General features: G+C 41.6%; 1 protein-coding gene across 2 annotated transcripts in view; it reads left to right on the top strand.

Moving 5' to 3' along the window:
* Nucleotides 1-15,686, top strand: part of BCAT1 (branched chain amino acid transaminase 1) — a 61,817-nt gene that overhangs the window by 22,723 nt on the left and 23,408 nt on the right. The window contains exons 3-6 of one of the 2 annotated variants that reach the window (XM_039383205.1): nt 9,596-9,796; nt 10,964-11,020; nt 13,120-13,230; nt 14,066-14,185. In XM_039383205.1, coding sequence (XP_039239139.1) covers nt 9,596-9,796; nt 10,964-11,020; nt 13,120-13,230; nt 14,066-14,185 — 489 coding nt within the window. The remainder of the gene's footprint in view (nt 1-9,595; nt 9,797-10,963; nt 11,021-13,119; nt 13,231-14,065; nt 14,186-15,686) is intronic. The other variant, XM_027726655.2, reaches the window with a different exon arrangement.

Below are 15,686 nucleotides of genomic sequence, written 5' to 3' on the forward strand. Positions count from 1 at the left end.
TCTATATCCTAACTCTCCATGAACTACCAGCCTAGCGAGCTGGAAGAGATTTATGTTAATCCCATATTTAGTCCCCATTTCTAAGAAAGTACTGAGTGGAAGGAAATGGCAACTGTGGTAGTTTCAGTGGCAGATCAAACAATGAATTTCATGGCAATTTGTGAGTTTACCTTCTTTCTACCAGTGTGAGAGAGAGATGGAATAAGAGAAAAAGACAGATGTGGTTAACTGAATGTTTGAAATTATTCCCGTAACCTCTATGTAAGAGACTATAAGATAAAAGCATTTTATATTTCCAGAAGGTTTTGAAATTCCATATGAAATTATGACTGCTGAATGCCTGCATTCCATGAATCCACTTCTTGGCATGTCTACAGGCTTATTAAAATCAGGGTAAGAAGATTTAATTGCAACTGCTCAGGACTTGGACATGTGAGATTATGATTCTATTCTTGGCTACTCCACCTAACATGTTTGTGACTGCCCAGGCTACTTAGGCAAAATATTTCCAACTTGTTTGTCTGAGATTTAGGTTTGCAATTCACGTCCTCCTTCAACATGGCTACTTCTTTTCGAGAAGCTTAGATGTAAATACCTCATCTTGTGTTTTGCTTGCTTCATGTGAAATAGAAATGATGTTTCCCAAACCAGGAGACAGTCATGTCTTAAATCTTTGTGGACCAAATTTATAAGGTTTGTTTTTGTACAGCATTATTTTTACACCTAAAACATTGCACGGCTGTGCAAAGATGTGTTATCAGTGAAATGTCAGAGACCTCTTTATTCCGGTTTTGTGTCACAGGCCATTGTGAGCCCTCATCTTGTGTTAGACTCAAACCTTCTCCCAGGCAAACTCTTTCTAAAAATGGAACATTGTGTTTATGCTACAATGCAGAAATACAGCGGTTGTGAGGCAAGGAGCAGCACAGCATCAGGAATTGCATCAACCAAGCTGTCAGATCTTTTGAGAAGCAGCAGTATATATTAATAGTGAATCATGTGAATAAGGTACTTAGTTAATGTATTCCATTAGTGAAGAATGGTCCTAGTTGGTTTTTTATGGAAATGTTTGCACATGAGTCTGCGAGAGGACTTTCTGCTATTACAGAATTGCAGTCTGTGTTTCCCCACATGGAGTTGCTTCTTTCTAATCTAAAGCCCAGGTATATCTACATTGCAGATGTGAAATGCAGTTCCATGGCCAAAGAGGATTTTTATACAGCTGACTCGACCAGTGAGCTACAGCAGTGTGTTTTTCAGACCAGTGCAATGATTGCATTAAAGCCTGCTCATACTTTCTGATCACCCCACTTAGTTAATTGGAATAGCTGTTAGCAAACAGAAGTGGTCTAAAGGACTGAAATGTGATAGTGTGTCTAGTTTTTGTCCCTATGTTTAATAGTCTTATCAGCATCTTGGTGGTTTGAATTTTATAGAGGTAATCGTATTTGAAATATTTTATACAGTTTTTGATAGATAATACATGACTGTTTTTCATATATCTGAAAATAATATTAACTGGGGTAGAGTAGATAACCTCATTAAAATCAAATAGATGCTTTCCTTAAGATTTCCTTAGTATGAGGTAGAAGGTTTCCTTGGGATCTGTAGGAACCCCATTTTTGGATCTTTGTTTAAGAACATGTCTTCAGAAACGTGTAAGTGGAGAAAGACTAATGAGTAAGGGAGAAAAAAACCCCAAATCTAACAATTATAAATTCATATAATTTTCCTGAAGTAGTAGAAATGGGTGAGGCTATAAAGATTCAGGTAGTTTTGCCTCCCTTAGAATCCAAATTCCTACAAAGCTGGAGGAAGGGGTCTTGATTAACTTAAATGGGCTTTGGATCAAATCAGTGGGAAGTTGCACGGGCAGCATTTCAGAAACATATGGAAAAACTCTTAAAATTTAGTTAGTGCTATTGAATTAAATGATATTATGCATTATCCATGTGCTTGAGTGGTTTTTTTAGAACAAAATAAGTTTCTTCAGTGCTTTATAGTCTAGCCTTACTGTAGCTTTCCAACATCTTTATTTCCTTTCTGGTATGTTTTGGGAGCTTCAGACTGTGTTTTCAGCTGTGCTGCTGCCCTGGGTGCCCTTTTCATTCTCTAAGGCAAGAAGTTTATGTCAATTCCAGCCACTCATCTGTTGTCTTGTCAGAGCAGGTTTACTTCCCTGCCTACTGCTCCGGATCAAAGATTCCTGCATCAGAGTCGGGGCATCTGTCAGATCAGGGGAAAGGTTAAAGAAGCCAGCAGTGTGCTGTGCTGCCCTTCTTTTCTTCCCAATGCTTGCAGAGTGTAGCAGTATTTCATTCTTTGGTTTAACAAGCATTTGATAAGTATCTGTTATGAATAGTTTAGGTTGGATGCCTTGCAGAGGATGGACCAGACAAAGTCCTTCCAGCCATGTTTTCTGTTGTTTCCATGACTGACTCGCAGCTGATGCAGAGCTTTGACTTTCTTTTGCTTTGTCATTTGTTCTGTGGTTTATTACCCAGTGTACAGTCAGTCTGATGCAACAATTCCAGGCCCCAGTCCAATTACATGTGCTAACATATTCTCAGATGAAGTCTCAGGGAAGCTTTACGCTGAAAAAATTCTGGGTATTTTCCCTGAGGTTGCAGAAGACCTTTTTTTATATATTTTGTTTCTCTTGATTTTTTTTTATAGTAGGAAAATTAGAGCTTTCTTCCTGTTCAAATCTTGTTATATCTTGGCACGCTTTCCATTTTCAAGCCCCAGGCTCTGCTGTAAATTTGAAATAGTATTGATGACAAAGGCATTATGGGATAACTTACATTAACATTAATTTTATAACTACAAGCTAGCAATAGATTTCTAAGGATTTATTTGACTCTTTTTTATTCTGTTCTGAGTTGATAGAACTCTTAGTGTTCTTCTTATTTTTATTATAGACTTAATTATTGGTATCAGAGCCATACAGGTGTAGCCCTATATGAAAAGTGATGGTCTCTGCCCCAGAAAACTAACAGCCTTTTCCAAAGAAAGAGGGATGGGAAAAGAAACAAACCACAGACCTTGGTTTACTCAAGGCCCGTAGGACATAAATATCCTCTTTTTTTACTGAAGTAAATGCTGTTGTGGTGTCAGCTAGTGATTAGTGGATAGAGCTGAGAGATAGTAAGTCAGACAAACCAGACAAAAGTAACACCTGCTAGAAGAGGGTGCAGTTGGTTTCATCTACTTTAGCAACATTCAGCATTTTTGTTTCTAAGACAAGGTCTGGGAACAGGCAGAACAGGTGATTGCTTATTTTGTCTCGATGGAGGAGGAAAATACCAGTTGCCCTAACACCACATATAGTCTCCATAACCTTTTCCTACCTTCTAGTTGCTCAGCCTGGCTCTGCTCAGATGCCACTGATGGACAAGGTGCTGTGTCACCCCTGATTCCTCTCAAGAGTTTTGCACAAGCTATTTTTCATGCAGTACTAGTTATTAAGCATAATTCATGACATCAGGCTGCAGAAAACAGGTCCATGGGGTGGAAGGCTCTTCCTGGACCAATTTGCAATTCCCTATGGGCTGCTCATAGTACCTGTTCTAGAGAAGCAATTACATCCAACACAGAGTAGCTTGAATCCTTCTGTATGAGGCTGCTGGGCTGGAATATCTAATGGATAAGCTTCTCCAGCTGGATAAGATCACTGCTCAGGTCAGCAAGAAAATGGGTGCAATCCTCTGCCACCTGCAGCTGGACATCTGAAAAACAACACAGCTGAATTAGAGGAGAAAGTTGGTGTCTTGCTCATTGGCTGCAAGGCCAAAAAGAAGCCTCCTTAAGAAAAAACAGGTTTTTGGCTTCCAGAGGTGCATCAACAAGCAACTTCGGTCAGCCTAGTATCCACAACCTCCCAAAATTGGCAGCACCCCAATGGGTCGCAGCTTCCCTGAGCCCAGGCTGTTGCCATGCTGTGGCAGCCGGGGCAGTGCCTGGATCAGGCATCCCAACTCAGCCAGAACAGGGAATGGAGTCCAGAGCAGGGGGCCCAAGGTGGCCCAGGTCTGGTGGCAGCCTCACTATCAGCCCGGGTGTGCTCCCACTGCTCCCCAGGACATGGTAGGACATGTGCTCCCAGTGCCAGGGTGCTGGAGCCTGGCCCGACCAGGGCACCCTGGGCAAGGCAGAGACTGTGGGGCAGATGGGGCTCAGACATGTGAACATCCTACATGGGCAAAGCGCTGCTCTGGAGTGATATCCTAAGCATATTGAAAACCAGGATCTGTTCAATGTCCCATCATCGTTCCCACCACCAGTCTGCACAGGTCTGATTCCTGACCTGTCAGGCACTCAACCACAACTCACAGCAACCCCAGGAAACCTTCCAGCTGTGGAGAAGAGTGGCTGGAAAGCTGGCTGATAGAAAAAGATCTGGGGGTGCTGGTTGACAGCAACCAAACGTGTGTGAACACCAGTGTGCCGAGAAGGCCGATGGCATCCTGGCTTGTGTCAGCAATAGTGTGGCCAGCAGGACTTGTGAAGTAATCATCTCTCTGTACTCAGCACTGGTGAGGCTGTGCCTTGAATCCTGCGTTCAGTTTTGGGCCTCTCACTTCGGAAAAGACATTGAGGTGCTGGAGCGTGTCCGGAGAAGAGCAACAGAGCTGAGGAAGGGTCTGGAGCAAAGTTCCCCATCACTGGTTCTCCTTGGCAGTGCAGACCTTTTCTCCTCAGCCTGTCATTTAGGAGGAGGCCAGGTAGAAGGTGCTGTGGGGCAAAAGTAGCTGCTCCATCAGAAAGAATGGCTTCCTTGGATAGAGATGTGTGTGCTGGGGAGGGCCCAGAAGCAATAATGAGGGTGCCACAGCCATAAGGACTGAAAGGCAGGATCTTGATCCCTGGAGCCCTCCTCAAAACCATTCTGTCCAGTCCCAGCCTCAATCCCTCCAGCTCCTCCCAGCTATGCCCTGTCACCTTTTCCCTTCACAGTAATTCCCCATGCTCTTTGTAATCTTTCTCCCTCTCCAAATTGGCTCCACTGCTGCAACCACATTTTGCCATTCACAAGTGCAAGGGCAAAATGAGTTACTTGAATTTGTCCACGCTTCCATGTTTGTTATTGCATCAGAAGGCCCTGATATCTCCTAGGATACGCTTACAAACTCAGCATAAGTAATAAAAAATAATTACTGCGGTTGCTTCATGATCTTGAATGAATCACCTTGACTGGAAGTCAGGGAGGTTGCTTCAGAACAGGTTACATTCAGTCTCACTGAGTGGATGTTAATGTGTTGAGGATCTCTGCTGAAACTTGCTGCTATAGTGAGGTAACCTGTAAGCTGTTTTACAGCTGAGGCTGCCAGGTCTGCTTTTACTCAAGTAAGTGAGAGAAATGCCTGACCCAGCACAGTGTTTAGAAAAATTTAGGTATGTCAAATGAGTTACCACCTGTTAGAGCTGCCTAGCCTACTGCTTATGGTCTAGTATTTTCAGTGCAGTGAAAATAGCTACAGCCAAGGGTCATTTGGGAAGGCATTGACAAAACTTGGTGAAAAGAGTAGGACAAAATATGTGCTTGCCTTCTGTATCTACTTGAGATGTTTGTCTGGGGTAAGAAAGGTAGGAATGGAGTAATGACAGTCACAGCTCTGGCCAGAGGCTGCTCTCAGCTCCAGATCCACTTAAGGGTATTGCAAAGGCTGGGTAGAACAAGCCTTAAGCTGACAACTTGGCTAGAGGCACCAGGATGTCTTGTTGCAGCTTTGCTTAGAATTGACACTGGCCAGCACGTCACTTTTAATTTGACCCAGCTCATAATTGAAAAGATCTGTTTTGATCAAATGATGAATTTGAGTTTCCAGAGGTCACATTATGTCTTCTTTACTTGGGCTGGGTAAAGCTTCGCCCTGGAAGATGCTGCATTGGAGTCAGCAGGCACTTTTCAGATGAGGGGCTTTTCAAAGAAAGTGTGTCTGTGTGAGCCACCGGCTGTTTGTAGGTGTACTATGAAAGCCTTGAAAATCAACATTATCCAACTGGCTTCCCACCACTCCCTATACAGGCAAGGCAATCTGATTCTTCCTATTCCTTACCAGAGCGTCTTTGGCTGGGCCATAGGCACATACATCTTGTATGTGCTGTTCTGCTGCAACCTGGAGAGTTTGCAGGCCTGGAACTATGTCTTTGTCATTCTGCTTTAGGCGAGAGAGGCCAAATAGCTGTACTCAATAGATCATGTGTCCCATCCGCTTCTTTTTTACCTCCCTTACCCTTTTTGTTCTGCTTTTACTGGTTTTCCTTCCAGTTCAATGGTTTTTATTAGGCAGCAGCGCCAGAAGGTGCTTGAGAACATGTTGGTAAACAAAGCAAGAAAAACATAAACCAGCTGAAACTTCCCCTGTGTGTTGGCAGTACAAACAGCGGAGATCTGGATGGGTGCTAATGCCAATCCCTAATGCATCCTCAACATGATGCTTTCAGGGCTGGGGGAATGTTGGCAAAGGAAAGAAATAAATTGCTGTTTATAAAGGTCATAGGTAATACCAGGGGAGCATTGTGGTAATCTTTTAATGAGTGATATTAATGTAATAGGCACTGATGCTTAATCAGTACCCCTGGTATTAGTCATCTGGCCTTGCTCTGCTCCCATTGTGCAGGTTCTTTTGAGAGTTTGGTTTCCCTCCTGCTGGTACTGCTTGGCCAAGTGAAGCCAAAAGACTCTGTGAGCCAGGCAAAGTGTTGTGTTGGGAGCCTTATTACTCAGGGAACTAGCAGAGGTTGAGGGTGGTGGCAATACTTTGTGCAGACCACGCTGTGGGACAGAGTACTCCAAGGATGATCCTCCAACCTCTCCTCCCAGCGCATCACCCTCCATGGAAAAAAAAAACATTAAATGCATTGCAGCTCTTGATGGTGTCTTGACGTGAAAAGCATTGTGATTTTGAAAGCTTTAGGTGCTTTTGTACACTGTTAACTTGCACTGCTTGGTAAAAAGAAGGAGAAAAAAGACATTATAATGGGTAAGGGGAAAGAGCCTTAAGAAAGTAATGTCAAAAAAAATCTTAAATGCAGCTTCTGAGAGCTTAACAGGATTATAAGGATGAGAGAAAAACTGCCTTTTTGCCTGTTGAATGATAGTTGCCCTACTGGTCTGAGCAGTTTAACCTATATTTGAGGTCTGATACAGAGTGTTCCTGCTGTTGTTTGAAGGAATTGTTATGGATGAAGTGCTGTACCTGACGTGGTTGAATCAGGTGTTGGCACGATGGTTGAAAAAAGCAGGTTTCCCTAAATGATAAAGGAGGTAAGAAACAGTAGTTGGTCTCCTTGTTCAGGGTGTGCAGCTCCAGGAAGCTCTGTGTTCTGGAAATGATTTGCTTCTTTTCTGAACAAGCATCATACCTACTTCTCTACACTTTCTGCCTTCAAGTGACTCAACCTGAAATCCAGTGAGTGATTTCTGCTTGTGACTGCAGAAAGTCCCCAGTCCTTGGGGCTGAGAACTAAGTAGTGTGGGCCACTGCTCTGAGCAGTCACTTGCAGCAGTGAGTTCTTGGCTGGCCTCTTGAACTCCACATCTCCAAATCTGGAGAAGTATCTTTGGTGGCAAAACTGGAGCCCAAATGCTCCCAAGTGAACATGTTTCGTTGCTTGTGGCTGCAGCTTGCTGCTCCCTCCACGTGTGCTTGTGGGTCTGTAAGAACAGCCAGGTTAAAATCCTTCCTCATCCTCAAATAAAAGCTAATTGTTAGCCCCAACAAGCTTAGCAAACGATTTTGAAGTGCTGCCTTTCAACTAGTTGTGCCTCCACCACTGAGGAAGTGGCAAACTGAGGCATAAAAACAGGAGTCAGCACACTGATGGGAGCTCTAGGGCATGAGACTCCATATGATAATTATGGCCCCCAGACCAGCTTATTGTAAAGATAATTATCCCAGTGAAAGTGAACTGAGGCGAGGAGGAAGCCTGGACTCCAGGGAGAGCTGTTGACACCACTGGAAGAAGCTGTGATTGTGTGCAGAGAAAGCCCCACTGACATCTTGCTCCTGCATGAGCTTTTTCCTGAGCTGAGTCTTGCATTGTGGATAATGGCAAACACTCTTCTGTGGCTTTTATTTTGATCCATGTTCTTCTGTGATGTCTTTTTTTTCTAGAGCATGTGATAAGAGGTTGCCAGGTAAAATTAATTTTTATTTTCAGGACACCAATAAGTAGTGCTTTTCCCATTGGAGCATTTACTGTCAGAAGAATAAAGAGAAGAGTTAAGAAGAGTAATTGTTGTTTTATCAGATTATGTATTAGTTCAAAAAGGCTAATGCACTGTAATATCTAGACAAGCCCTATAATTGGAGAGAGTTTGAAACAGGCTTTTAGCTATTCGTGTGCTCCTGCTTTAAGTTAATTTCACATCTAAGCCATTAAGCAAAGGAAAAAAAAAAAACAAAACCAAACCTAAACCAAAACAACCAATCAATAAAAAACAGACTTTTGTGCATTAAAGACATCTTGAAAGTTAGGTTGTTTACAGAGGCAGGAGTGCATGTGTTCTTTTTCAGAAGCTTGGGACTGGTTTTGACTCATTTTGCAAAACATGTGCTGGGTTTGAGAAGGCCACGTCAGTGATATGTCTTGCAGAACTGCCTTTTTAGTGCATTTGCAAATCATTTTAACAGCAGTCTGAATTACTTATGTTCCAGTCTATTCTATATGCACCCAACATGGAAGAGCAAACTTTCACTTGGGGGTCTGTAATAAGGGTCAGTGCTTTCTGAGTCATGTTAGGACAGAAAACGGAGCTCTGATTGTGATTCTTTGAATTCTCCCTTGCCTCTGACCAGCACAGTTTAAATGCTCAGATGGCCTAGAAAGAGAGTGGAGAGGGTGGATCAAATCTGCCCACTCTGTAGCCCTCTCTAGTTGTTTAGCCCATACCTGTGTATAAAAGAGGATCCTGCTTTCCTTCCTTGCCTGCTGTTCTTTAGGATGATTCACACCATAGAAGGCACCATAAAGAAAATTAACTCTATCCCAGATAAAACCAGCACAAAGCCCCGTGGGTACATCTCTGCAGCTACAATCCCTCATGCAGGGAAACATTTAGCCTTTTTTTACTTAATGGGATCTTTCTAGGAAAGTAAGAATGGGAATGAACAAGCTGTGACACAGGTAATCTGCTGACTGCTGGCCCTGATCTCACGTTGGTTTTATGTATTAATGGAAAGTTGGCATAACATCCACTTAGTTGTGAGAGGGATTAATTTCTGGTGATCAGCTTATGTTCTGAGATACAGCAACGGGGTGTTTCTGGAACTTGTACAGATGTGTTAACCTAAGTGTCCAAGAGATTTTCATCTGCTTTCTGGTTTCGCACCTTGTACTGCTTCCCCAACTTAGCAGGGTTTCAAAATATGCTGCTTCTTGTATAACAGCACTGTGTATATGTGTGTGTGCACAGTGTGAATACTTTACCAGCTACTTTGAGGTTATCTGCCTGTAACCATTATGTCATTAAATGTCCCTACAGAGAAAATATCAAAGTTTGTCCATGTTCACTGATGCAGAATCGTTTTTAAATCAGTCTGACTTAATTATTTTGATACGCTTCATTTTTGTCCCCATGTTCCTTCAGGCTTCCGACTTGATTATCACGCCAGCTACAACTTTCAAGGAAAAACCAGACCCCAGTGGTTTGGTATTTGGAACTGTGTTCACTGATAATATGCTGACAATTGAATGGTCCTTGGCTTCAGGATGGGAGAAACCCTATATTAAGCCACTGGAGAATCTTTCATTGCATCCAGCCTCCTCATCCCTGCATTATGCTATAGAAGTAAGTAGAGAACTGATTTGGAAACCACTATTTTGTTTTATTAGCTCTTGAAGCCACAGCTTTGTAACACAAGGACTATTACTGCCTTAAGTTTATTAGTATTGAGTTATGTTTTGTTTTGTTCACTGATGTCCTTCCAGAATAATTGCATTATTTACAACAGGGTTATGTTTGGGTTAGAACAACTCAGAAGCAGCTCTGGCCTAGTGAAGGTGAGCCCTTTCTTGTGTGGTGACAAATCCATTTGAGAAAGCATTCTGTTTTACTGATAGTGGATGGGTCCAGTTACTCTCTCTGATGGAACTTAATGCAGCGCTGGATAAGACCATGAGAAATTCCAAGAGCAGCTTTAGTTTGGGGACTGAACCTGCACCTTGTGAAAGTTATTTTAAGCTGGTTTAAAGGTTGATAGGTTGGATTGCAGGACAGACTAGAGAGGTGCTTGTTTGAAACTCCGAACGAGTCTGGAGAGCTCAGAACTGGATCTGATGCATTCAGCACACATGAGTGTATTTAAGCAGAGAGTGTCCAACAAGAAACTTTGGGAAGTGAAATGTTAAGTCGGAAGCCAGCGTGGTTAACAGTTTCTGTGCTTAGCTGCTTTCTGTCTAAAGCTGCCCTTTGTGTCTCCAGAGCAGCTTTGGCTGTACTCACACCTGTGTGGGAGCCTTGGTAGAGCACATATCCTGAAATGGAAGCCCACTTCTCCTCCCACTTCTGGCTACGTGGGAGTGTCTCCACTGAAGTGTGTGGAGTTGCTCGTGCTTCTTTCATTACTTCTCTTTTTTTATTATTATTATTATTATATTTTTTTATTTTAACCTCAGGTATAAGGGAAGGATCAAGCTTTTCCCTGCTTGTTGTCCTTGAGCTCCTGCCTTCACCATTTTTTTTGTGTTTAGTGACTTTTTCCCCATCTAGTCACCAAGTCTTCAAAGGTCCTGTGTAAATTTAAACAGGCCCCTGTGACTAAGGCTGCAGCTCTTGATCTGCCCAAGAAGTAAGAAACCACGCTGGAGTCCCAAATCTGTATTTCACTCTTAGTACCATATTGCTTTAATGCTTGGCCTCTGGCCCAGTCTGAAATCATTGCTAATATGAATATGCTCTTATTTTTTTCCATTCTTTTTTTATTCTTTTATCCTTATTGCATCACGTTTCCTCTAGCCAAGAGGACAGACAGAGGAGAATCTGGTGTCATTGCTGTGGCTCAATGAATACACAGTGGGTATAATAAAAGTGATGAATTTGGCATTCCCTCCCCTTCCTCCTTGCCTTCCATGATGCAGTGTGATAATCTGGATCTGCTGAACTCCAGATCCAGCTCCCGTGATGTACAGATGTCAGATAATACTGTTTTCACACCATTGTAGCAACCAACCATCAACCAAACCACAACAATTGCTTTTATTCAAGTTAAGCATTTCTGGAACACATTACTATCTTCCCTTTTAATGAGTGAAAGGTTTTACTGAGCTCTGGAAGGTTAAAAGTATTTATTTTTGGAGAAAAACATTTAACATCTTGTGAAGGCTTTGTGTTTCAGTAATGATGTGATTCTTGCTTCTCTCAAACCATCGATCAGATCTTAGTAGTGGCATTCCTCCCTTTTCCCTCTCATTAAAAGTTCTGTGAATGTGTTTGGGAGAAGGGTGGGTGGGGTGGATAAAAGCGATAAGAAAGTAGCATTCCAAAAATGTGGCATTAGTTAGTAACTGGCCCGATAAAAATTGTTTCCAAGTATCATCCATATCACCAGCTATGCCATCCTTTATTAAAGATACGACCTTTTTTCTTGTCGCTACAGTGTTTACCCTGGGAACAATTTCTTTTTCAAAACTGCCTGTAAAGCTTTTAATAAGGTTGGCATTGCCATTGGAATAAGTTAAATTTTGAAGGTAAAAAAGTTCTGGGTTTTAATTCTGGTTCTGCTACTTAGTTGGCACATAGCCTGAGGAAAATTGTCAGGATTCCTGCAACCCAGTTACAACCCAATTAAAATTTGTCATGTGGAAGGACCTAGCTCTGCCATGGGACTGCACGAAAGCTTTCTAAACACTGCGTTTCACTGACCCTTGAGGGAAGATATTACAGAATTTAATAATAATGAAACCTGGAGTATTCTACTACATTACTTGTACACAAATACAGGATTTTTTTTTTTTCCAAATAAAAAAGCTGTGTGTGTAGACTTCCAACAACATGTTATGTAGTTCCAGCCACTCGTGGAACAGTCAGAGGAGGAGAAGCCTGAGGAGACTGACAGCAGTGATGCAGTTAAATTCATAGAACTTCTATTGAAATTCACATATAAAGAAATGCTTTAGAAAATAAATTCTAAAAGTCTGAACTCTTGTCTATAAGCTTAAGTGGCCTTTTAATACTTAATCTAAATAATACATGTATATATATGTATCTATTAGTGTGAGCTTATATCATACATCAGGTTTTTGTCTTTAAGTATAACCAGAAATTATCAATCTGTAAAAATAACTATGGGTATTTATTTATCTGAAAATAACTGTGGGTATTTTGTGGGCATATGGCTTTTGTTGTGATTAGGAGGTGCTGTAGGGCATTCTGCTGGGAGGGCACTGATTGTATAGGGGTTTCTGGTAAAATGGTGGTCAACACCAGTCGTGTGGATTCTGCAGTCAGATAGGATAATTATGTTGAATTTACATTTCCTGTAAAGTATATAAAGAAAATATTTTCATGCATGTTTCCTCTATTGTAAGGCTGATGCATCCATCTCTCATGTAGGCTAAGCCCCCTTCCACAGCATAGGCATATATGGGGAAATAAGTGACTAAGATCCTGCTACAACTACAAGAACTTTTAACAGAATTCTCTTAATTACCTTATCTTACACTTCGTACCAAAAATGTGTTTCGGACAGAGACTTAAAAATTATTAACGTAAAATTCTATAGATCCTTTATGTAAGGGAGAATACTGTTTTGGCTTAATCATAGGTATCAGTCAGGATGTAAGGGAGTTAAGTCAAACACATGTTACAAATTTTAATTGCTGTAACCAAACTATGGGAAAAAAAAAAAGGGTTATCATTAAGTTCCCTGACAGAGAAAGACACGCCTGAATTATAGACAGGTCATCTTCATAATACAAACTTCATAATCCTATCTCACATGAGTGTGTTGCCAGGATTCACTAGTTAGCATTTATGTTTGAGCACTGTGAGCAGGAATAGTTAAGTTCTTTTATTTTCAAAGGGTGTGCTCTGCATTTGCACAGATCCCTGTGGGATGACACATCTCAATCATTATTTGGTTTCTTTTCTCTCCTTTTTTTTTGGCTTGGTAGCTGTTTGAAGGAATGAAGGCTTACCGAGGAGTGGATGGCAAAATCCGCCTGTTCCGGCCAACTCTCAACATGGACAGGATGGCACGGTCAGCAAGGAGGACAACTCTGCCAGTACGTAGCCAAGGCATCTTGCTCTCCATAAGTCAGAGCATATTTCCATTTTCAGAGTGCAAACCTCTGAAACTTTTAAGTAGTGTACTGTTTATCAAACGCTCTAACTCTTCCATAGTGCAGTTAAACTTTGTTAACAGATCTTATTCAGTGAAAGAAACTGTTTGACACGCTTTTTAAAAAAATCAGAACAATGTTTTGCTTTCTTTGTTGTTTCCCTACTGTTTCAGATGTACAGTCTGTTTCTGAGGAATGGTGCAGGTATTTGCATGCAGACAGCTGATTAATCTGTTATGGTGTTAATGGTTTCCTTTTCTTCTTTCCAGTCCAGTTAAGTCATTGAGGCTTTGACTGCCTTCGTTTTTGGTCGTGCCAGCAACTTAATACTGCTTTTAGCAGTTGCATCTTGGCCAGTGAATTTCCTCCTAGGCTTATTAGCTGTAAGATCTTGGGAACTTTGTAACAAACTGGTAGACTTGCTGGCCCCCTGGGGTTGTAACCCAAAGCACTCTTTGGCAGAAGAGGTGGTACCCTAGCTTGCTGCACGCCAAAGTAAAGGTGTTGGCTGCACGGGGACTTCTGTCCATGTGCTTTGGAGGCAAGAAGGGTCAATGGCTCCTTTTTAGTATCCCAGGATGATACTTTGGACCAGAGAAGGACATGCAGGGTGCTATACAAAAAGGCACAATGGCCGAGACCATGGTATCTTTAATTCTGTAAAGAATGAACTAAAGCAAGATGATGTGTTCCTTGCAGCATCTGGATCTGTAAAGACCATAGAATGTTCCAGCTATATTTCTCCATTTACTTTTCTCCCCTTGCTTTTCCTTCCCAGTCTTTTGACCAGAATGAGCTGCTAGAGTGCATCCTGAAGCTCGTGGAAGTGGAAAAGGAGTGGGTCCCATACTCAACCGCTGCCAGCCTGTACATCCGTCCTACCTTAATTGGAACTGAGGTGCGAAACGCTTTCTTCCCCCCTTAACCTCTGTGTATTTTGGTATGAGAGAAAAGCCTCCATCCATAAAGGGAAACGTGCAGCAGTCAGTAGATGACAGGATTACAGTTCGGGGGCAGATTGGTTTTGTGTTTTTACTTTTGAGTTCCTCACCTGTAGCGCTACTGCACAAATTTAATGTTGACCACACTGCCACTTAGTGGGCACATCGGTTCAGAGCACAGAAAGTAAACTTGGATTAACTACTCAGAGTGGGAACAGAAAAATTAACTTAGGATTTGCACTGAAAGGATAGTTATTTGTGGCATGCTAATGCATGCCTTTAAAATCCTAATAGTCTGAAGAAAGCATGAGGGAACAGAAATTTGCTGTGTGCATTTTGTGATTTAAACCCATACCTCCATCCTGACCTTAGTGAGGTGATTTCAGAAGATTCTACCCAGTAAATTAAGATGGCTCTTCTGAGAGACACTTTTAACAGAACTGAGAACAAATTCTCATGTTAATTTGTTATTGAACCCACACAAACACGGCCTTATAAGAGCTCCTTTGCTATAAGGTATTACTGCGTACTCTCTGAGTTTCACATGGGTGTGAGTCAAGCCTATTGTGTTGATAAAGGGAATTAGAAACAGAGAGTTTCTTTTAATGAAAATTTTGAGGGTGTTTGTTTGGGGTTTTTTTTAGCAGTAGCAAGAGAGAAACTTATCATGGTAGAGCGTAGGACAAGGCAGCTGAAGAAGGTAGGGTTCCAAACTAGGCAAGTTACTCTTTAGCAATATCCACGACTGTAAGTAGTTACCATACATGACCACTGCACATTTCAGGTGTGTTCTAGGATTCCATTAATTTAATGCTTGTGAACTAGTTGCAGATTTTCAGATGGAAGAATCTCCATGCAGTGACTGTAAAGTAGTGATATTAAACATTGATTTTTTTTCCCCCCTTTTTTTGGAAATTCTTTTGCTGTTGAGTTTTGTTTCAGGTTAGCCAGCACATCTGGCCTTTCCACTATGTCATATGTTGTTTCCAGATTTCATGTCCTACTAAGCTTTTATGAGTCAACACAATTAGAAACCAGGCAGCACAATCTTTGTAAAAGTCAGGAAAAGTATTGAGATCACGTAAAAGTCAGGAAAAGTATCGAGATCTCAGTTAATTTTGTTTGAAATCTTTCTGAAGGCATAAGCTAGACAGAAATCAAAACAACCCTTTCAGTACCTGGGGAAGGCTTATTTGAATTTTACAATCGTTCCAGTATTACACTATTATTTTCCCTTCCACCTCCCAGTTTAGTTTTTTGTGCTTTGTTTAGCTTTGGTCCTGAACATTTAAGTTTAGTAACTTTTTCTCAGTAGAAACCAAAGATGAGCTTGTTGTTTTTACAAGACTGGTTTCTGTGAGTGGAGAGAAAATAGTAACCTATTCAGTTGTACAGAAGATCCCAGGAGTCATGGGCAACCAGCTCTATGTAGCCCTGCTTGAGCAGGAGAGTTGGACA

Source organism: Pipra filicauda, unplaced genomic scaffold (genome assembly GCF_003945595.2).
Source record: "Pipra filicauda isolate LSUMZ 115617 unplaced genomic scaffold, ASM394559v2 scaffold2_size9829703_pilon, whole genome shotgun sequence".
Taxonomy (NCBI): domain Eukaryota; kingdom Metazoa; phylum Chordata; class Aves; order Passeriformes; family Pipridae; genus Pipra; species Pipra filicauda.